The sequence below is a fragment of the Galeopterus variegatus genome, unplaced genomic scaffold (genome assembly GCF_000696425.1).
Source record: "Galeopterus variegatus unplaced genomic scaffold, G_variegatus-3.0.2 Scaffold2005, whole genome shotgun sequence".
NCBI classification, from domain to species: domain Eukaryota; kingdom Metazoa; phylum Chordata; class Mammalia; order Dermoptera; family Cynocephalidae; genus Galeopterus; species Galeopterus variegatus.
In genome coordinates, this window is record NW_007728116.1 from 111,824 (window position 1) to 136,107 (window position 24,284).

The window sequence follows — 24,284 nt, forward strand, 5'->3', positions numbered from 1 at the left end:
GGGCAGGCCGTGCTGCACCACCGTGTGGTTGACCAGGCCGGGTTGCAGGCCGCCGTGCTCCAGCTGCTGCATGCGCTCGTGCTCCAGCGCGCCGTCGTCGCCGTAGGCCGGCAGTGCCAGGCCGCTGCTGGCCACCAGCACGCCCTTCTGGCCGCCGGGCACCGGGCACGGCTGGGGAATGCAGCTGCCGCGCACCCCCAGGAAATGCCCATAGACCTCCGGCTGCGGGGACATGTTGGCCGGGGAAGCCCTCGAGCCGTTGATGTAGGCGACCAAGGATGTGGGCGAGGTGCGAATGATGGTATTGAAGTCTATCCCGATGCCATCGGACAGTGGGGACAAGGACAGTGCTCTCTTCTTGGAGCGGGCCGAATGGGACCTGGTGGATGAGTGCCGGGGACTAGGGTAAGGAGAGTGGCTATTTTCCATGCCAAAAAGGTAGGATGGCAATGGGTTAGAGACACTACTGCTGGACATGGATGTCCCGGGAGGCAGGCTAAGGAGGTCCCCTAGGTCAATGCCATTCTGAGAGCCGTGGCTGGAGGAGAGTGAAGGGAGAGCCCTGTGGCTGTGAGACCACTCTTGTTTCACGCTCAAGGCCGACTGACCTTCCGTCAGACTCAAAGTCGTGGACGCCAAAGACTCACGTGAAATAAGGGACCTGGACCAGCAGTCAGAAGGGGAGAGAAAAAAAAAAAAAAAAGATAAACATTTTGGCAGGATATGGATTACTTAAGAGCTAAAAGAACATTGCATTGACAATCCCTTAAGTATTTCCCCTAATTACATTCTCCACTAAACACATTCTTGGGCCAAGATAAAATCCAGGCCTTTTAGTTCCAGGTAAATAACACTTTACCAAGAACAATAATAAAAGCTAATGCTCACTGAAATAATAAAACAAAAGATCTATTGTTATAAATAATCTTAATACTTTAATGGTAATAAATAGTCTTTGTCTTATTTTTAAATATTGTTTTCAAGGTAGGAGGAAAAATTAGAGACCTGGAAAAAATTATCGATGCCTGTCACAACAAACCCAATAAGCAAGTATTGGTTAAGCACCTACTGTGTGCAGCATGCTATGATAGGCTTTGCAGAGAATATAAATCTAAACAGAGTCTCAGGCTTCAAATAAAATATATTTGGGGAGGTAACATAAACCCATGCTTGATTCAAAAAAAATAAATAAATCCTCAGTCAGTCTAAGGACTTAATAATAATTTAATAGTTAATATTTTAAATTATTAATAATAATTTCACAATTTAGTTTTACTGATATTAAGGAATTATTTACATTTTTTAAAAAGATAGCAATTCACGCTGTCAATACTCAGTTACAACATTAAATCATCCTCGGAAATAAAAAATATATAAAATACGGGCTGGCCCGGTAGCGCACTGCTACAGTGCGCCACTTGGGAAGCGTGGCGGCGCTCCCGCCGAGGGTTCGGATCCCACGTACAGACCGGCCACTCACTGGCTGAGCGAGGAGCGGGGGCAACGCCGAGGGTTGCGATCCGTTGCCGGTCCCAAAAAAAGAGACAAAAAGACAAAAAGACAAAAAAAAATATATATATATATATATAAAATACTGCTCTAATATGTAAAGGAGCAACAAACTGAAATCAAGTCATATTTGGAATTATGCAGCGGGGCTGTGCAGGGGTTAATCATGCTTGCTAGTCTTGGATTTTCTACAAGCTCTTATCCTTAAATCAAAGGAACTTTGGGCCAATAGCATATCATTCCCTTTCAATAGTTCACTTTTGCAACAATTTTTCTCCTGTTAGTACCATTTACATGCCTTATGTGTCACAATATACTGTCTGCATATTAAAACATTCATAATGTAGCTCTGGCCACTTTACATTTCATTTTACTTTATTATAACATTGTTGCCTTAAAAATAATTGAAGAGAAAAGTTATGTCCCTTGAATGGAAAATCTGTGACAAAGACACTAGACATAACATACTGTATTCCCTGACTCAGACATGGTGTATATCAGTAAAACCCGGCTTATTTATATGTACCTTCATTGGCTTTCTACAGAGCTAATATTTTCTGACAAAAAATTAATCACAACAAAGTGTTATATAAAATGTGCATCTTCCCAAAATGAACACTTTTACTATTTCCAGCTGTTACACAATCAACCTGTTGCAAAGGAACTGAGGGAAAAGAGAAGCATTTTCATCCCACCTGTTCCTCTTACTCCATTTCACAGAATGGAAGCCAGGAACACCATCTCCTAGAAGCATGGAGCTATTAGCAAGAAAACAGCTCAGCTCTGAAATGCACAGTATAAGGTGATAACACCATGATCGACGTGATGTTACCATCGAGTGAAGTAATGTTTACCAATGACAAACACAGCAGGAATTTACGTCCACTTGCCCTTGACATAGATTTTTTTTTTTTTTGGTCCACTTCCTTACATTCGGGCTGAAGTCTTTTTTGCAACCCCCAAAGTGGTTTCTGAACCATCTGTTTTTTAATTCCCCGTGGACACTTTTTAATTATTTTCCCAGCACACTTGCAGCATGTGGCTCTTTCTGCAGAGCTCAGCCAAAGGCTCCTGGTGATTGGATGTCAAGGGCCTTTTGGTCCATTCCCCAGTGAGATTTCAGGAATTTCTTTCAGACCCAAGCTAAATCAGTAGTCATGTCATATGTGAGGCAGAGACAACTGACCTTATTTAATACCCTGAGGTTGAGAAGGTTTCCAGGACATAAAGAATCAGAGCTTTACCAGACCTACATGGCTGAGAGGATGCTCATTCTCAGGTTCTGCATTTGCCTGTCACTGTCATACTGGATGGAGCATTTCAGATTTTTAAGCAGTGGCTAACAGAAAGTATTTTATCCACCTGTACACAGTTTGCTTATGAAGTTCTATTATTCGGTTTGAGGGAAGCCTATAGTGAGGCACGTTCATTTGCCCCATTGTTGAGAGATGATTCTTTTTCTCAAATTACACCTAATGGGGCCGGCCCGGTGGCGCACTGGATAGTGCGCCGCTTGGGAAGCGTGGCAGCGCTCCCCTGGATGGAGCATTTCAGATTTTTAAGCAGTGGCTAACAGAAAGTATTTTATCCACCTGTACACAGTTTGCTTATGAAGTTCTATTATTCGGTTTGAGGGAAGCCTATAGTGAGGCACTTCATTTGCCCCATTGTTGAGAGATGATTCTTTTTCTCAAATTACACCTAATGATGGCTGATTTAAATCTGAGCATAACCCCATGCAGCCACATTCCTTAACTCCTTGGACATCTCAGTTTTCTAAGACAGTTATCATATATTTTAAGAAGGCAAATTCTATATTCTATTCATTAAAGCAATAATATGAACACAACTCTCTTTATCTCAAACACCTAATAGGCACAAAACTTCCAACAAATGGCCTTTGCCTAGCAGCCAGTCTCCCTCTTATGCAATTACCCAGCTCTTTGAACCTTTCAAAGTTCTATTCCATGAAATCTCTCCCCAATATATTAGCTCTAAGTAACAGTCCTCTTTCCAAAGAAGTTATATACCATCTACATCACATCTTAAATGTAGCTAACTTGAGGCATCTGTGGGTGCTAACTTCTTCAATAAAATTCAAAGCCTTTCAACAGAAGGGATCACTTTTATCTCCCCATTACCTACCGGAGTGTTAGATACATAATAAGTACTCAAAAAATTTTTGATTAAAAAAGTGAATAAATAATCAATATAATGATAGCTAACCATTATTTATAGCTTACAAAGCATTTTCCCTATATTTGATCTCATTTGATACAGCCTGTGAGGTAAGTAAACTGGATTTTTACAAATAATTTGTATTTTACAAGAAATAAAGCTGAGGTTCTGTGAAATTCCTCCTGGTGACACCAAAAAAAAAAGAAAAGGACCAAAGTCCTTACAGAAGTAGAAATAAAGCAGTGTTTGATGGGCAGTGACCTAGTTGGTTGGATCACATACATTCTCAATTGTTCTCCCCACCCTGTACCCCACATGTGGTCCACTGTGCTCTGATTGATTGAAAGACCCGGCACAGTAGCCTTAAAGTCACACAAGCTATGAGTGAAACCCAAATTTTCTGTTCCCTTTGCAACAATATATTGAATGAGTGTGAAGGGTTCTCGCCTATAACCCATGCTGCTACACACACTAGGCCTACAGAAAAGAAAGTGACAAAGAGCTATATCACCATACTGAGAGCAATCTCTATTCCCATATGTTCATCTGATTCTAAGGATATTATTTCTGGTGACTGGTTAATTTGGAGCTATATCTAAAAGGAAAGGAGATATATATCTCAAACAAAATAAAACCAATATTAAAAAAAAACTCAGAAACCATCAGCAAAAAAGATTAAGGTGGCTGGTAAAGCAAGAACTCAGTGACTCTCATGCGGCCATAGAGGCATGATAACCAAGTTGAATTGCTCGGTTCAAAGCCTGCTCAAAAGATGGTCTTACAGATCAGATGGAATTCCTCAAACTGATGTTCAAGGGAATATATATTTCATATGCACATATCTCATAGAAAAAAAAGATCAGTCTAGTCTATCTGGAAGTTCTTGTTTATGTGCCTCAGCAAATCCCCAAAAAGAATCAGCACTGCATGTGAGGACAGAATGGCTCTATAAAATTTTAGAACTTACAGAGAGCCCAGAGCATATCATATCCACCCTCAGTCCCTTGGCCTCCTCTGAGCTTTGTGGACATACTTCAAACCAAAAGGAAATACCTCCAAGAATGTCTGGTTTAGGAGATAAAAAGCTAAATGTGGTGCCTTTTGGGATCTGGAATGACATTATTAGGTGATGGCTGAACTTTGCAACTGACAAGCTAAGGGGCACTGGGCTAAGCCTTTAGACTTTTCATGTCTTGGGTTTATCATGTCTTAGAAACAGGGATAATACTTGCAGATAGTTTATGAATGTTCAATCAAAAAATGCAGAATCAGGGCCGACCCCGTGGCTCACTCGGGAGAGTGTGGTGCTGGGAGCACCAAGGCCGCAGGTTCAGATCCTATATAGGGATGGCCAGTGCGCTCACTGGCTGAGCGGAGTGTGGACGACACCAACCCAAGGGTTACAATCCCTTACCGGTCACACACACACACAAAAAAAGTGCAGAATCACCATGCATATGAAAACTAAATAAATAAAAATCTAAATATAAACAAAACTCATGCAAGTAACGTCTGATCTCTTCTACTGCCTGACTTTTGCTACATTGGTATAAAGCCACTGTCTGAGGTTATCATATCAGCACCTCAGCCTAGACATTTTAGGGGAAATAGACACAACAGCCTCTGAATTACACAGTTTTGGCAATGCCTAAATCAAGACTGTCTCCTTGCTCTTCAAGATGGTAAGGTATAGTTTGCATTTGTCATCAAGGGGGGTAGTCAGAAATGATTTGGAAATTAATCAAGGCAAATATACAGCATTAGGGCATGATTCTCATCACTGGATTAAACAGAACCCAACAAAGCTAAGAATGAAGTGCTTTCACTAAGATAAACACCCCAAAAGAAAAATAACCAAGGAAGGTAAGAAGAAAAACTACAAACAGCCAATAAATCTATGAAAACTATCCAACATTATCAATAATTAAGAAATGCAATTTAAGGTAAAATAACATTTTGTACATCAAACTTGCAAAAGTTATTAAAATAATAATACCTAATATTTGATAAGTTCTGAGAAAACAGACACTCTCTTAGATTGTTTATAAATGGGTAGGATTTTTCTGCAGTGCAATTTAAGTATACTTATAAAAATCCTCAAAACTGCACACTTTCTTTAACCCAGCAAATCTTACTTTTAAGAATTTATTCTAAGAACGAGAGCTGTGTAACAAAAGATTTATAGGGTTGATCCAATAAAGCATTATTTATAATATCAAAATAAAGGGAAACAAATAAGTGCCTAGTAATAAAAGATTGCTTAAAAAATGACGATTTTATTTATATATGAGGGGTCTCCAAAAAGTTCATGGAAAATGCATCTTATAAAAAAACTATGAATGGATTTCAAAATTGATTTGCACCAAAATAAACTCATTCTAATTTGTAAAAACATGTCTGAACAGCATCTAGTTTGAGGCACTAAGAAGGGTATGACATCAGTTTGAAAAGATCTCCTATCACAGTAGCATCCATGTTCCAATGAATTTATGGTGAAGCTTGGGTGGAAGAATGGTGAAATCACTGACGCATTACAGAAGGTTTATGCTCCTATCACAGCAACGTGGATGCTACTGAAATTGAAGCAAGAACACAACAAATTTATGGTGAAGCTTGGGTGGAAGAATGGTGAAATCACTGACGCATTACAGAAGGTTTATAGTGACAATGCCCCAAAGAAATCAGCAGTTTACAAATGGATAAGTCATTTTAAGAAAGGACGAGACAATGTTGAAGATGAAGCCCACAGCAGCAGACCACTCACATCAATTTGCAAGAAAAAATTAATCTTGTTCATGCCCTAATTGAAAAGGAACAGTGATTAACGGCACAAACAATAGCCAACACCATAGACATCTCAACTGGTTCAGCTTACACAATTCCGACTAAAAAATTACAGTTGAGCAAACTTTCCACTCAACGGGTGCCAAAACCATTGCAAACAGATTAGCTACAGACAACAGCCGAGCTTTCAATGGGAATTTTAAACAAGTGGGATCAAGATCCTGAGGTATTTCTTCAAAGAATTGTAACAGAAGATGAAACATGGCTTTACCAGTACAATCCCAAAGACAAAGCAAAATCAAAGCAATGGCTACCAAGATAAGACCTCAGTTTGAAAAGAGCCAGGAGGTGCAAATGGTCCAGTCAAAGAAAAAGCAGACCAGACAAGAGCAAAAGTCATGGCAACAGTTTTTGGGGATGCTCAAGGCATTTTGCTTGTTGATTTCTAGAGGGCCAAAGAACGATAACATCTGCTTATTATTATGAAAGTATTTTGAGAAAGCCAAAGCTTTAGCAGAAAAATGCCCAGGGAACCTTCACTAGAGAGTTCTTCTCCACCACAACAAGGTTCCTGCTCATTCCTCTCAGCAGACAAGGGCAATTTTGCAAGAGTTTCGAAGAGAAATCATTAGGCATTCACCTTACAGTCCTGATTTGGCTCCTTTTAACCTCCTTTTTGTCCCCTAATCTTAAAAAAATCTGTTAAGGGCACTCACTTTTCTTCAGTTAATAATGTAAAAAAAAGACTGCATTGACATGGTTAAATTCCCAGGATCCTCAGTTCTTTAGGGATGGACTAAATGTCTGGTATCATCACTTACAAAAGTATCTTGAACTTGATGGAGCTTATGTTGAGAAGAAAAGTTTATATTTTTTACTTCTATCTTTTCCTTCCATTTTTCAACCGACTTTTTCAAGACCCCTTGTACTTTTTCTATAAAATGAAAGCTTAGGCAGAAAGAAGCCATTTGATGCTGAAGAAGACTTTATTACAAAAGAAAGATTATAATAAATTAAAAGAAAAAAGCAATTATAAAATTATGTAGATAATTAGATCAATTTGGTAGAAAGGAAAGTCTATGCTTACAATGTATGGATTTGCATAACTGGAAAGATGTATATCAAAATTCCACCCATGGTTGTCTCTGGATGACAAAATTTAGGATAATGGAGCTTATGTTGAGAAGTAAAGTTTATATTTTTTACTTCTATCTTTTCCTTCCATTTATCAACAGACTTTTTCAAGACCCCTTGTACTTTTTCTATAAAATGAAATCTTAGGCAGAAAGAAACCATTTGATGCTGAAGAAGACTTTATTACAAAAGAAAGATTATAATAAATTAAAAGAAAAAAGCAGTTATAAAATTACGTAGATAATTAGATCAATTTGGTGGAAAGGAAAGTCTATGCTTACAATGTATGGGTTTGCAAAACTGGAAAGATGTATATCAAAATTCCACCCATGGTTGTCTCTGGATGACAAAATTTAGGATGACTATCATTTACTGCCTGGTACTTTTCCATATTTTCCATGTTTTCTACAATGAATAAGAACTATACAGATAATCGGGAAAAAACAACAAATGTTACAGCTTTTCATGGGGCAGCCATCTTTCAGACGGAACAGTCCATGCCTCCTCTCCTGCCCCCATCCCCCTAGCATGCCGCCAGTGGATAAAATCTGAGCTGATTCCCTCTCCATCTTCTCTTTATCTCTAGGCAGTAAAATGCCTTCAAGTGGAACTGGCATCTTTCAGACGGAACAGTCCATGCCTCCTCTCCTGCCCCCATCCCCCTAGCATGCCGCCAGTGGATAAAATCTAAGCTGATTCCCTCTCCATCTTCTCTTTATCTCTAGGCAGTAAAATGCCTTCAAGTGGAACTGCTGCCTTTTATCCTTTCTCTCCTCTGATGGAACAAACAAACCAATTTAAGGATCACAAATAAATGTGACCTTTCCAAATTGCTTAAAGTACGTTCCATAGTTCACCAAGCCTCTTCCCAACTCCAGTTTCTTTGCTCATCCTGCAAAAAGATTTTCCCATAGAAGAGACTCACAGAATACATAGTCAAAAACACTTGTCAGTGCATCATTGAGGTGTTGTCTTTTAAGGATATAAAATTATGCTAAGAATCAAATATGTCAAAAAACACTGAGATAATGACCCCTCTCTGCCTGGCCCATGAAAGGGACTGTGTAAGTAAGGTACATGGCTTGAGCAGTCTGTGTGCTACCTGCCTAGTTTCCCCATTAATTATGACTCTCTGCCTTCTAGGCATGGGCTGGACCTGCCACAGACAGGAAGCTGAAGGCTTCCCAGTGACACCCACCCCATGAGCACAGTTAATTTTACATGCAGCACTCAGTAAGTCTGAGGAGTCCCTCAAGGCATAATCATCAATGGGAAAAATGACAGCAGCTTCCCATCACAAAAAGTCTCAGGTGAAAAACAATCTTCCACCTCATGAAAAAATTGGCATAAATAAATGATCCCAGAACTGTGATTTCAGAGTCTCAAACAGCACCTAAGAGGACAGTGCAGAGACGCAAGAGGGGAAAGGAGGGGTAGGAGGAAAAGAAGGAGACAGGAAAGGAAGAAGAAACAGGATCCCAGAACTGCAAGGCACTGTAGCAGGTGACAGCCCCCAAAGAAGAGGAAGCAGAGGTCAAGAGAGTGAAACGCAGTTAGAGCAGAACCAGGACTAAGAGGCAAAAACATTGGATTGTGTTTTTCCAAGATAACTTCTAGAGGATAAAATAGAAATAGACCTTAAACATTGCATAGTGTTTTGGTTTTATACCTTCTCGAATATCAACCTTCAGAGAGATAAAAATTTGTCTGAGGAGGTAAGTCCCCTTTTCTACTCAATCTTCTCCCTTGAGATTGCTTAAAGTGGTATTTATTGTGCCTACTTATTCCAGTTCCTGATCAGACATTGTGTTGAAATCTTATGTAAGAATACATCAAAGTATTTCCTCCCAGACACATCATAAAGTCTTGAAATGAAAGATTTCTATCTTTATTCTCCATACTATCTCCCTAAACTTCAACTACTGTTTTATGCAGAAAGTAGGTACTTAATAAATATCTGGATAGATGTGTGGAGGAAAAATAGACAAAACAGATTGTTGTAAAGCAGCCTGGAAACTCTGCAATATATACAACTGAAAACCTAGCAGGTAAAATAGGTGTGCATGGAACATCTCAATTTGCTAGGCCATGATATGACTGCTTCACCAAGAATTGACAAATTTACAAACTGGGCTTCAGTCACTGAGGCTCAAAAATCTCAAATTGGGCATTCATTTCACTCACACCACAAGACAGCAAGTATTAAACCATTTTCCTCCCAGTTAAGATGATATCATGGTACATATTTAGTTTTTAGACACATTCCCCTACAAAGCTCAAATTGAAAGAGTAGCTTGAGAGTGTGTGCATGTGTGTGTGTGTATGTGAATGGTCAGGAAGAGACGGGAAAACACTCAGGTGGGGTGTGATTATACCATAAAGAAGGCGGAAAAAAAATGAACTTGAGACCTGGTATCTGAAGGAGGTATATTCAGGTTGGCTGCATTCATTGCCCTCTGTAAGCTAGGACTGATCTGGTTGCATGCTGTAGAGACCTGGCTTGCTGGAGGTGAAATGGGTCCCAGTCGCTGAACCATCATGGGACTGCTGGTGACCACTAGATTGTTGCAGCTGCCTTTTCCAATGGACTTGCACTGAGGCCCAAAGCCAAGAGCCCCTAAAAACAAATGAATCAGGTTAGCTTTCATGTCCCTTATATCAGAAACCAGTAAATATATACATGTGAAACCATCTTTAGAGACAGTCGTTGATTTTTTTTTAATATTGGTAATACTAAAAAGCTTTCTCTAATTCCAATAAAAAAGCTATAATGCTATAATAGAAACCCTTCCATAATCACCAATCATACAAAATGTGCTTGAATTTTACTCCTTCTATGTAGTGGTGTCCAGTTACAATAAGAATCATAACTTCCTTACCTAAAGGGTTAAGGTGATACGTAAACAGGATTACCTGTATGGAACCAAGTTTTTCCTAGAATAGCTGACAGTTTGAATCACCCAGCAAGGAAAGTTGACACTGCTGAAAAAACCTGCTTAACTGGTTTACTTCATTTCAAATCTGGACTTCCAAAAAGCCTCTTTAAAAAGGTATAGTCTGGCTGTGTCTCTCCAATCTTGATTTTTCCTCTTCATCATGTCATTGAACATATACCCAATTAAAAAAAAATCAGGATGAAAGAGACATAAACAAAACACTCATTTGAAAAGCAGCATGGGTAACCAAATTTGACATAGATTTTTCATTTTCATTAGTAACAATCTCCCAATGTAGCAATATTTGGTACATACCCGAAGGGGAAAGAAAAAAAAGGAAACCCACAAGAATCTGTCCTTATGGAAAAGTGAAAAGTGAAGAGGGGAAAGGCAAACACTGCCATGACTCATTTATAAAAAAAATAATAATAATAGCTGAATCATTCTAGACATTCCTTTTACATGGATGTACTTTTTTCAAAGACTTTTTGGCCAACTACCTGGTCAAGTCTTGTTAACTGTACACTCTGTTCCTATTTCCAGCAAACAAAAATAAACATGATCTCAGTGTTTAACAAATTAAGTTCTAAAATTTTCTCACCATTTTTTTTCACTTTTTCATTGATTATTTGGGATCAAAGGAGGTAGAAAGTGTCACTGTAACTCTCCTTAGCTCTACAGGGCATAATTTCTTATTTTGTTTTCCCAAAAATGAAATCAATAAACAAAAGTTCTCTTTATTTGTCATCTTTTGTATTATTCACTTCCAAAAAATCCCCAAGTCAAAGGACAAACAAGATATTGGAGCAACCACCATGTTTCCTTCTATGCAGCCACACCTCAAAAATGCTGGGAGGGTCACAGCATCATTAGCTAGCAGGGACCCTGCTCCAATCCAGCCTGCTGGGAAACTAAAATCCAAATGGTAGTTGACTTCTGCAAGGTCACACAGGGATTTAATGACACAGCAGAAACTGACTCTGCTAGGGTGTATTCTCATGACGCCTGTGTGCTTACGTTTAGGCTCAGGTATGCTTAGTTTTTTCCTTGGATACTTTCCAAGATCATTAGCTACGACAGAAATTTCTCTGATTTTTTTTTCAAATACACAAACCAGAACCTCCCCTCTACCTCTCCCATTGCAGTTTATATCTGACCCATGTTCTTGTGACTTGAAAGATCAGTTGTAGATATTCTGTTTTCACAACTCATAAAGCATTTCACCATCAGGGATTCATCTTGACACCAAGAGTCATGGGTACATTTTTTACGTAATGCATCATAAATTTAGTATCTTTGCAAATCCCAATAAACTACATGCATTTGCTTTTCAAACTCCCCTTTTACCTTGGAAAAAAGCAATGTTCATAACCAAGTCCAGTTTATGAGACACCTGAATTCTCTCCCAGGTTCCATTGCTACCAGCCTTTGCTATGAAAAGCAACATGAGATGTCAATTATTCTGTCAAATTGAATGTCATATATTCATCTAATGAACTCAGTCATTTCATGCCTATTTCCTGGTCAATAAAAAGGTATTAGTATTTATCTACCCCTAAAACAAAGACATATTTGCAGCAGGAACAGCATATCCAAGAAATATTACTTGATGGCAAAGCATATGGATACTTCATCAAATCTAAAATGCCACATTTTGTAAAGCGCACCATTATTTTATGTACCAGTAAGAACATGAACTGATAATTAAACTAGTACACGGTGTTCACATTTTAGAGATGTTGTGATGTGAAAATATCCACACCTTAGAATCAATAAATACCAGTATGATCACTGAGAACTTTATTTTATCCCTTGTCTTGTTCATGGTGTTCTCTCTGCCTGGAGTACCCTTACCCTAACTCATCTACTTAGTGAGCCCCTCTGCATCTTTCAGGTCTCAATTCAAAGGTCACTTCCTCTATGACCTCCCTCCCCCGCTGCCAACTGGGTAGATCTGACCAATCCTTCGTTTCCTTCTCCCCCGGGCTCCCATAGCACATCTGCCTCAGCGTCTGTAACACCTCAAGGAACTAAACTGTTTGCATGCCTCCTCCTCTCACCTCTTATACTTTATTGCTTTTTAAAAGACAAGGCCCTTGTTTGAGGCGTCTCTCTTCCTTAGGACCTAGCCCAGAACCTGGTGTACAGTACACAATAAATATGTGCAGTGACGGTAAGAATGAATGAATGAAAATAAAAGATAGTTATAAATAAATACTAACAAATCATTTCCACTGAAACCCTCCTGGTTGTCATTTTCAAAATAGAGTGCCATTAAAAAAAACCCAAAACTTCAACTCAGTCAATCCTTTGATGTTTCTTCACAGTACTGCTAACTAGGTCTGAATGGAAGATAAAGCCAGTGGGAGTAGCAACTATAAACTCATCTTCCTAGGCCAGAATTTTATACTGCTCAACGCTGCCCACCCATGTAAGCCTCTACCCCGGATTCGTACGTTCACATTATTTTCTTGTTCTGTAATAAAGAAGCATTAATCCTTCCCTATCCAACAAATCCATTGTTTTTTACTCCACTACCTCCCACTTCCAAATTCACTGATCAACTTTAACCTCATCTAACCACAAAGGAGTGACAGCTTCTGACAGGCATCACAGATGGTGTCCTGCAAGCATGAGAATGAATGGTGGATTTCTTCGTAACATGTAATGTTTGTGATGCAGCTATGAGTATGTTCTAGAAAACGGCATCATCTGTCTCACAGGAGGAGGCAAACAACAATGCAACCATCTAACTCTAATTTTTTTTCATAATGCCAGATGTAATGAACACCTCCAGACTACTCAGAATTGGGAAATGCTTTGGAGTGTGGGCTCTGGCGACAGCCTGCCTAAGATCTGCTAGTTGTGTGACCCAGGCAAATTACTTAACATTTGTGTGCCTTATCTCTATATCTCTGTCTTCTTATCTGAAAAAAACAGGAATAAATCAACATCACCTCATAAGGTTGTTGTGTATCTAGAATCAACAACGCACATAAAGAACTCAGCACATTGTCTAGCACATAGTAGGGACCCAACAGATGTTAGCTCTGTTACTGTTATTGTTATTATTACTATACACTTCTTACTTTTTGGCTACATTCTCTTTCTTAAAGAAAGAAGAAAACAGTTCTTCATAATTCCTTGTGCAAAACAAGATAGTAAATGATGCTGTTTAATTCTCTACCCATTTCCAATGTTCCTTCTATTTTGAGGCTAGAGCCCATTTTTTTAAAACCAGGTGTCATCACAGATAGAAGAAAAATTTTCAGCTGGCCAGGTTTGAACGTTCCTTGGCTTGTTCTTCCCTGAAAACGAACTGTACAAGCCTTCTGACTACCAGATGTGCCAACTACTTGTGCACTGGTTTTCATTTTGAAATACCGCTTATTTTTAGAGACTACACGATGTGTTTTAAAAATGTGTTTACTGCTCAAATAAGGATCCGAGTGGATGGCATTCTGAGTACCACATGCATTCTAGCCAAAAATCACTGTGTGCTGGTGGGGACCACAAATGTTTAGCATTTTCAAGTTTCTGAACTGAGAGGTCATCTTAGCAGGGGCATGCTTTTAATTAATGACTTCATTAGTTACAAGGGTTCTCTTGAAGTAGTTGGTTATGCCACAATCATAACTGCTGAAGTTGCATCGTTTGGAACCACTCATATCTATGAATGACATAGATACAGGGGCAACAAAAGTGAAATACATATGGAAGGAGAGGAGAGAAGTAACCACAGTTTTTTTGGTCATCATTGTTCATTCATCTGACACTTATCAGATGCCATCCACGAGCCAGGAAGTCCACTGGAGACAATGGTCAGCAAGATGAATACGGCCCCCATGGAGCGGACTCTGGCCCTGAAGACACACTTCAAGCCAACCATTCATTATAAAAGAGGTGATCCCTGCTCCTAGGTTGGATCATATGAAATGCCTTTTTTAATAGGCCAAAAATGATCATATATGAGCAATTTCTGTATGGCTCAACCTAACACATACACAGGATTTTATGGAAACAGAAATATACGTATCAGGGCTTGAGCGCTGCCTCCTGTCCTCACTGGCTGTGTGATATTGGGCAAGGTCCTTAAGGTCATTGTGCCTCAGCATCCTGTTCTAAAATGAGGACAATAATAGTACCTAATTCTTACGGTTGTTCTGAGGATTAAAAGGTTTAGTATATATTAATATTTGCCTCAACACCTCTAGGAATCAGGTTTTCCTCCTAATCTTTTACTTTAAAACGTTTTAAAACCTACAGAAAAGTTGCAAGAATATTGTATAATGAGCTCCAACTTCATGTAATGGTTTATCTATCCATCCTTCTCTCTATAATATATAAGCTTACTACTTTTATTATTAGTATTGATTTTTTGAACCATTTAAGAATAAGTCACAGATTTCATGTCCTTCATCATTAAATACATACCCATAATACAATCATCAAATTCATGACATTTAACAATGTTACAGTACTAGTGTGTAATAAGCCATCTATATTAAATGTTACCAAAAACACCCTTTAGCGCAATCATTTTCCAATCCAGGATCATGAGTTGCAAAGAAAGGTTTTGAGACACATAGTCAGGTGGGTCTTCAAGAATGGGTTAGTAAATCATTGAACACTAGGGCACTGAAGGCAGATGGAAAAGTGAAAAAGCCAGAGGAAGGAAAGAAATGAGAGGTTAACAGCACATAGCACAGTAGCTAAAAGCAGGGGTTTGCATCCTAGGTCCACCACTTACTGGCAATGTGACTTTGAGCAAGTTACTCAAGCTCTCTGTGCCTCAGTGTCCTGATCTCTAAAATGAGTTAATACTAGCAGTTACCTCATTTAGTTGTTTAGAGGATTAAAAGATCTAATACACATAATATATTTAGGGCATGGCACTTAATAAATTCATTGTAAATGTTAGTTACATTTTATTAAAGAACGTGTCTCTGGTACACTTCTAATATTGTTTCTAGTGCCTATTTTCTCCTGAGTGATCAGGGACTACATGCTGACGTGTCCCTGCCCAAGACCTACACACACACACACACACACACACACACACACACACACACTCACACACAATAGATGTGTCCTCCCTTACGTAGATGGGCTCCAAGCTTCAGGCTGTTATCTTTCCTCACCTCAATTTTATCTTTCTCTCTGCTGACTCTTTAAGAAAAGACTGATTATTTCAGACTAAGGTGTCAATGACTAGCCAAATACCTCAAGAGCATTTTACTACAAAACAATAAATACTATAATTGAAAAAAATTGGAATTTCAAAACTTGGCAAGAAAGACCAGCAGAAGGTTTTTTTTGTTTTTTTGTTTAAACCTCTCAATCATACACTTTTACTGTGCAAACCTGTTTTATATAAGCCTGGCCCTTTTTCCTGAATTTTCCAAATTCAGCACACAATTGAGGTAGAGTTGAAAGCCAATTTAGATCGTTTGCAAATGAAGTTTTGCAACTTTGAGGCTCAAATCTTCCCATGAAGCACCTAAATATACCTAAATGGCAAGGCTTCTTTTAATAAATCCAAATTAGTGCCCAATATAAAATATGAGCCTTCTACTCCCTTCAAAAGCAAACAAGTTGCAAATGCTATTGGAAAATATTTTCGATTTGCATAAGAAAAGGTGGCTGGTCTCCACAGCCAGCTTATGAATATAACTTTGGTCATTTGGCTGGTTAATTTTACGTCTTAGCCTCAGCTTCTTCATCTCTAGAAGAGATGTAACACCATACACCCTACATGGTTGCTTTAAGGATTAGTGAAAGATAACGTATATGAGGTGCCTGCTCCATAAAATGTAGCCATAAAACATAGCCATAAGACGTAGCAATAGTTTTTGTTGTTGTTACTGTCATCATTATGTTACAGAACAATGTTTTCAGTAATGCAAATTGAGCCATCATAGGGGGAATGATTATCTAACTTCTGTATGCAAAACGGTGTGAACACCTCTGCCTAGCTCCTCATTTCTAAGGCGAGGAATTGTCTCTCGGTACACATCTGGTCTTTCTCTGCCAAATTAGGAAGATTAAGAGGGGAGTATCTCAGGAAACCCTTCTCATCTTCCTCTCAGGACCAAGCTGACCCACAGAAAGACAGAGTTTTCCTTCACATGGCACAAGCTTCACCTGGGAGGCATGTCCTGGCAGAGCCACCCTGGGCTGGGTGGGTAAGACGGCCTAATACTAGGGTCCAGTCAACAGATCCACTGGGCTGCCACACAAGGCTATGCCTTCTGACATATCCAGTACCAGGGAAAAAAGGATATTCTGGTGGGGAAGAAATATACTATTTACTATGGGCCCCCTCACAGACCTCAAATTATGTTAGGAATTATGGCATAAACATTCCATCTCTGAGGCTTATTAGCTTAGTATAATTCAGAGCATTGTCTTGAATGTACTAGTCATCTTTTATTTGTGATTACCTTTGCAGACCTCAAATTATGTTAGGAATTATGGCATAAACATTCCATCTCTGAGGCTTATTAACTTAGTATAATTCAGAGCATTGTCTTGAATGTACTAGTCATCTTTTATTTGTGATTACCTTTATAGGCATTTTAAATTCAAAAATAATATATATTTGTGTATGTATGCGTGTTTTAAAGAGTCAAATAGTGCAGAAGTATGTAGAGAAAAAGTTCATATCCCCACCCCTCTCCAATACCGTGCCCTTAAGATAACCACCTCTAACAGCTGACTATATACGCTTCCATATCTGTCTCTAAGTTCACACACACATGAATCTATCTGTATATTAAAATTCTAAAACTGATGTCAGGAAGGCATAGATGCCCCCCCTTGTTCTTAAGAGAAGTCATTACAATATGCCTGTTTTGACAGAGAAGAATATCTCTAAACTAATACCGAAATAACACAGGTAACATCATAATACATATATTCATTCTTATACTATAATGAAACGCAGGTGCCCATCAATAATAAAGTTTATAATCTTGGGCAAGGCGTTGTATCAATCCAAGCCCTTTCTCTTCTCTCAAATGGGATAGGCATCAAGTATATGAGAGAACTTTGAAAAATATATGCTTTTCACTGCAGAAAGGGACAGGTACCCTTCTCCCCACCTCCCCCATACAAAAGCATCAAAGACACTGCTAAGAGCACAGGTCATCGGATCTCCCAGCGTTCACTCATATCCCTCCCTAGAACTAAAAAAAATAAATTCCTGCATACCAGACATACTAGGTTATGTAGAGTTTTGTCAAATTTGTAATGTGTCACTGCTGAGATACAGTAGGAACAATTTAATGAATATATGAGAGTGTGTAGTGTTATACTGAAACACAATAAGGCATGGGTCAACGGCTAAGAACACCAAAGGGTGAGAATCAGAATGAAATTACTGGCTCCTGTATTCAGGGGCAAAGCATTTCAATTTGCCAAATATTACAAATGCTCGAAACTGCACAAAACCTATAGGAGATAAGGAATGCCGGCTACAGCATCCCGCCTCCATGGAGCTTACAGTCTCTGAAGAGGTAAGACATGGTCACCCAGAAACAATCAGATAATGTTACTGGACTGTGTAGGATTAAGCATGAAGCTAAATCATAGAGACAGGAGTTCAGAGAAGGAGGGCAATTCCTATGTCCCAGAAAATTCATTGAAGAAGACAAATGAATCACAAAGGCATTTCCCAAAGTTCTTCAGGATGCTCAAAAATGTTAAATGATAAATAAGGCAGGTTTATAGAGAAGTCCATGGTCAAATAACCGGGAAACCCTGATATAGCAAAGTTAAACATATCTATTTATTATGAGTCTTCTCAAAGCCTTTAAAAAATGCAAACGCCTATAATAAATCTCCCAAGGAGCAAGTAATATGCAAAATGCATTTGTTTAGGGAGCATTTTTCTCCCTAGGGACTCTTCCAAGGAACACACTTTAGAAAACAATAAGCTCAAACATCAAGGAAGAATGAGCACATGAAAGAGAAGGAAATAGTAGAGTGTAGACATGGGAACAGAAGGGAATAGGCACTGTGTGTCCTGGGGACATGAGGAGGAGCTGGGGCTTCCTGCAAGAGGGGGCTCTGACCAGGAGAAAGGGGGGAGACAGAGATATGAGGGTTGGTTCGGTCAGCCCAGTGGACCTGATTTAAAAGCTAGACATTAGGTATTCACCAGTGGTTCAAACCTGCCTGCATATTAGCATCACCAGTGAAGCTTTCCAAAAATGCAGATTCCTAAGCTCCCCCCGAAACCATCTAAACCAGACAAGACTGGAGGACTGGCCGGCTGCCATGCATCTGGGACCCCGAGCTGCAGGTAGTGGTGCATCCCATTGCAAGCAGAGTTCACCCAAGATTAATCTAATCTGGCAGAGGTGTGGAGAAAGGCTGGAAGGGAACGTGAACCAGAAGCTGGACACAGAGAGGAGGCCATAGGTGCTAAATGACGAAGAAAGCAAAAGCTACAGACACAAGTTAGAGAAAGACTGAGGATTTTATAATCGGTTGATGAAGATTTAGGAAATCGAGTTTCAGGTAAAGTCTATTTTGTGACTCCACTGCAAATGAGCCAATAAATACACGGGTCAAATCCGAACCCAGGGAGATTCCCATGAATCATGCAATCTCCCACCATCTTGCCCTCAGGAGTTCGGCTCGAATCTCCCGTGTTTATCCCACAAAGAATATCACTTTCACACCAACACTCTTCCAGCCTTCGTCAGTGTTCAGGAATGTCATCCACAAAGTATGGAATCACCAGCATTACTCATTTCATTTCATCCCTGCATTAAATGGAATCACATTTATACCCTGAGAGATTAAAAAATATCATATTCCTTTCTGTCCCACTCAGTGCCCTGGATTCCTGTGCATAAAGCTTCAGTCTTGCTCCCCACCACTGGACACTCCTGATAAAATGTTATTAGGAATACACTGTTCCGAGCCACCTCGTAAAGATGGAAAGACAAATTAAACAATATTCTCGGAGTTTATATTCTAAAGTCCCATCAGTCAGCTATTGTACATCAATTATCAACTAATTAGTAGAGAGTGCTTATGCTGACCCTTCTCTTCTCTCTTGTAATGATTTGCCAAGTTAACTGAAAGCTGCTCTGCTCCATGGAGACTCAGTATAGCAAGAGTGTTAAATAAAGTTCACCAACAATTAGCCCAGAAATCCAAAGAGGAAATGTAAGCACATTTTACTGCTTTTCCTTGGACAAATTTTCCGCCAATCCCTTGGGAAGAGAGCAGATATATTTGTCAAATAAGCAAACTATTACTCCAGAAAACTGAAACAGCAGTCCAGGCACAATGTAGTAATGTCGTACTCACTGATCAGGTATTCGTTTATTGTGTCCGTGCTCTGGGCTATCGTACATACTCTAGGGAGTGTGGATACACAGAGGAGTCAGACAATTCCTTCTTACAGTTTAATTTAACAGGCTTAAACCAAGGCTTATCCAGTGGACTAATCTGCAAAAACGTATGACGGTAGAATTATTATGCTTACTCTAGAAAAAGAAGACTTCCATAAATATAAGAAAAAAATGAAAGGAAGGTGAGGGAAGAAGTATACATTAATGGGAGAAAATTGCCTCAGTTTCCCAAAAACCACAAACAGGCCACATTTCCTGAGTGTGGGCTTGATGCTGCACTATGCTAAGGAAGTCCTAGGCTGTCAGATTAACCCTCAGTCAAAAGAGCTTATGACCAGTTGGAGAGAATTTTAACTAACACAGAAAACAGGTGGGAAACACCCTGTCTTAAACGGAGATGCCTTAATGCTGAATCCAAAAAGAGCTCACATAAGAAAAAGACCTGTATAAACTGCCGGAGGCTTAATGGGATTTGATCTGAGCCTTGTAATGGCTGGAGGGGACGGGGACACTAGGAAGGTCAGGCTGGCCGAAATATAGAGCGGGCAGTGTGCTGAGAAGGTGTTATGGGAGCAACACGGGGGAGCAGTAAAGAATGAGAGGCTAGGGCCAGAATGGCTTCACTTACCAGCCGTGTGACCTGGGGTGAGTTTCTTAAACTCTCTGTGCCTCTGTTTCCTCTTTTGGAAAATAGCAATGACAATTGCTCCCACCTTCATAAGGCTGTTCAGAGCACTAAATATAAGTCAATATATGTAGAGCACTTAGAATGAGTGTCCAGCACACAGCAGGTACTCCAGTAGCCTTAGGCATCCATATTTTTACCAAAGGGTTATCAGATTGCACACAACCTCCAAGGCCAGGCACCCTAAAAGAGCTATAGTTTTCAAGCATAGGTGGAATGTGACGAGTAACTATGAAGGGAACAGTCTGACTACTTTTAGCACATATGGAAGCAGAGCAAAGACTGAAGGCAGGAAACCAAGCTGGGAAGACGCTGCCATGATCTCAGGAGGAGACCAGGTCTGGCAGAGGCAAGCAGAGCAAACGGGGTAACCCCCACTTACCTTATTAAGAACATAAATAAGAGTGTTGTTGAAGTGCCTCTCAGAAATACTCAATTCCAAAGCTTTCTTCTGTGAATCAAGGTTGTGTACCTCCTAAGCTGCTTCCCCACCCCCCCGCCCCAAGCCAACCAAAAACAGAGGTAGGGTAAGAAATGGCAAAGGAACAATGATTGGGATGCCCTGGCCAAACAGGAGGTGCTCAACAAATATCTGTTGGATGAATGGATAAAGAATATGATTTTTAGGGCAATTCATAAGGCAAGTACAGTTCAAGGCCACAAATGAAGTTTAGAAGTTCCTCTTGGCCCGAGCCCGTGGCGCACGCTTAGAGTGCGGCGCTGGGAGCGCAGCAGCGCTCCTGCCGCGGGTTCGGATCCTATATAGGGATGACCGGTGCGCTCACAGCGCTCACTGGCTGAGCACGGTGCAGCCGGTCTCAAAAAGGACCAAAAAAAAAAAAAGAAGTTCCTCTTAAATGCATGTGAGTCACGATGTACAAAGACAGAGGTCTCCAGTGGACACAAGTGTTGATTTGTCCTTGTCTTGAAATTATGGAACAGTTGAAAATATCACTAGTTTGCTCCCTCTGTCCATACTCCCTCCTGCCACACACACACACACACACACACACACACACACAAGTTCAATGTGAAGGGAATGTAGCCTAAGCCACTCAATATAAGTCAATGGGCCATTTTTTTTTTCAGAATCTATGAGCTGGTTCATTCAATCCTTCATATTAGATGGAACTTCTTAGTATCTAAAAGGCAGAGCTTACATAGTCATCATTAAAAGCTGCAAGGCTTCCTTTGTTTCTCCCCCAAACAGTAATTCCTCAGAACTGTCCAAAGAGACACATACTCTTTATCATAAGTTTTTTCTGTCCCACTTTCTTATAAGCTTGCAAGTCCAGATGGGATACTCAGAAGCTTCAGACCCAGAGAAAAGCAAATGGTTATGGATATTACATTCTTTTGCACTAAAAACTAAGTCACCCATAGTTCTAAGAGACGGAAAGTACCCAGCTTCCTTTGCAGAAGTCTCCCAAGGCTGCTCAACTATCTCATCAGACAGATACTCTTACTCCTTGAGGCCTTAGATTCTTGACTCTATGCTCCAAAGCCCATTCAGCAGCTCAAGTATAAGGCAAGAAAATTCGTTGAGCTATTACTTGAGCTTTGTGCTCCTTTGTCTCCAGAGAGATTATTACAAGGGGCTCAAGGTAGACACTGCTTGAATTCATCCTCTCTTCTAGTCCTTGTAGAAGCTTAAATTCACTGAGATTATGCCAGGTGCTCTGATGGCTGCAGAACCTTCTGAAAGAGGAGAGTGCTTCTAGGAGGAAGACAGAAGAAGGGGGAGAGAGGTGAGACTGCCCAAAGTCTGGGAGGCATAGCAGTTTGATGGTCCTGAGTTGTCAGGCAGCTTCCCAGAAAAGGCAGTGGGAGGTGGAAGTTATGGCAAATATACAAAGGCCAGTCATTCTGGCCTGGGGCTCCCAGCTCCAGCAGAGATTCCTGTGTCCAAGCAATGCACAGAGCAGCAGGCTCCTGGAGATCGTGTGGGCTTGGTCAATGGGCAGACATCAGCTATAACCCGATAGACCAAGAACCACAAAAGCTCTTGAATGTGCTGCTCTGCACAAAAGCCCTGGGATATTGTCTTACCTTGTCAGGGTATGAGCACGTCCTAACTAACAATGACTGAAATTGAATTTCCCACTGATCAGCAGATGGGGGTCTTGGAGTCTGATTTGTTTTGATCTAAAGGGAATAATTTAAAGAACCGTTTGTTGTTAAGTGTGAACTGGTAGAGTAAGTCATACCCATTATAGATTCATTTAAAATTGGAGAGACAGGAATGCTGAAATATCTACCTTTTGGCTCAATCAACTGGTCATTGTATAAAATCACGTAACTTTAACCACATTACCAAAATATAAAAACAAAATTCTAACATCACAAATCTCAACACACAGGCAGTCTGGCTGGGGCATACATAATGTAAGTTCCCTTCTGTTTCTCTGATTTAATGCTATTTTTGAACTTACAAGAGAACTAATCTAAGCATCTCTGTAAACATTATTGGAACATGAGGTGGTACAAAAGTAAATGTGGTTTTTTTTATCTCTACACCTTGGAGATATTAATTCAAACACTGTACCTGCAATAACTCTGATAATATCCGAAATTTGGTAAAACAACGAGAAAGAGCACAACTTCCAATCCAAATTCTCTCCCATCAAAATGAAAAAGCAATCATAATTCACATTGATGCCAGTGAAGAAAAAACCTAAATTAAGAGTTGTGCTTACATTCTCCCTAAAATAATACTTTTTTAAAAAAAGGAGTAGTAGTATAATCATATACAGTGTATATTGACAAAATTAAAAAAATAAATAAATAAAAATAAATAAATAAAAAAATAAAAAAGGAGTAGTAGTTATTTATCTGAATTTGAGTGCTAAAGCTGAGAATAAATGTGAATAAAAAACTGAATGTTAGTCAAGTTAAAGGCTTATTTCCTGAGTAATATACAAAGTCTTAAAAGAGAATAAATAACACACCATAAGCAACATAAGATTCTATGGCTTTCAAAGTAGATGAGGAGAGAAATAAAATCCTCCCAATTCTCAAGAGTCAACTAAATACAGACCTTAATTTGGAGGTTAAAGTGCTTTCTCATTTGACTGCTCCAGGTGAACCAAATTAAAAACCCTGCCAGAATTTGCTTTCCTCCCTTCTAAATATCCCATAACAATACAAAAATAACAACTACAGGCAGAAGTCTCACTTTGATCGTCTTACACAATGAGAGGGACATGAACTTTAAAATAAATCCACCATTTGGAATAAAAAATTATAATAAATCCCTATAAGTCACTGTGTCATATGAGCTCCTTACAGTGGACAGAAAAATTACAAAGGTATCTCCAAAATATTTTCAGTAAGGAGGAATGTTAGACAGTGATTTAGCAAAACAGCACTAACTCTAAATTCTCAAAACGGAGTCAATATAATTTGCTTCCAAACCTGACCCATCTAAGTGTATGAAATTTTAGCAATTAAAGATATGCACGTCTCTGAGAAATTCTGAGAAATCGAATTATGTTTTAAGGCTGATGGATTAGTGAGCAAATAAATCACTTAGGCCAAATTTCACAAGTATCCCCTTCTCTTTCTTCTCTCTTCAGCTATTAAATACTAGTTAGCCAAACCTACTCTCTGAAATACTCATCTTGCAAAATATCCAGGAAAAAAATATAGTAATAAAGAGAAGTATGTTTTCTTTTCTTTTCTTTTTTTTTC

General features: G+C 39.5%; 1 protein-coding gene across 1 annotated transcript in view; it reads right to left on the reverse strand.

Annotated features, from left to right (window-relative positions):
* Nucleotides 1–24,284, reverse strand: part of GLIS3 (GLIS family zinc finger 3) — a gene marked incomplete at its 3' end in the record, with an annotated part of 140,359 nt that overhangs the window by 735 nt on the left and 115,340 nt on the right. The window contains exons 2-3 of the mRNA XM_008580032.1: nucleotides 10,015–10,222; nucleotides 9–661 (exon numbers count right to left, since the gene is read on the reverse strand). Coding sequence (XP_008578254.1) covers nucleotides 9–661; nucleotides 10,015–10,222 — 861 coding nt within the window. The remainder of the gene's footprint in view (nucleotides 1–8; nucleotides 662–10,014; nucleotides 10,223–24,284) is intronic.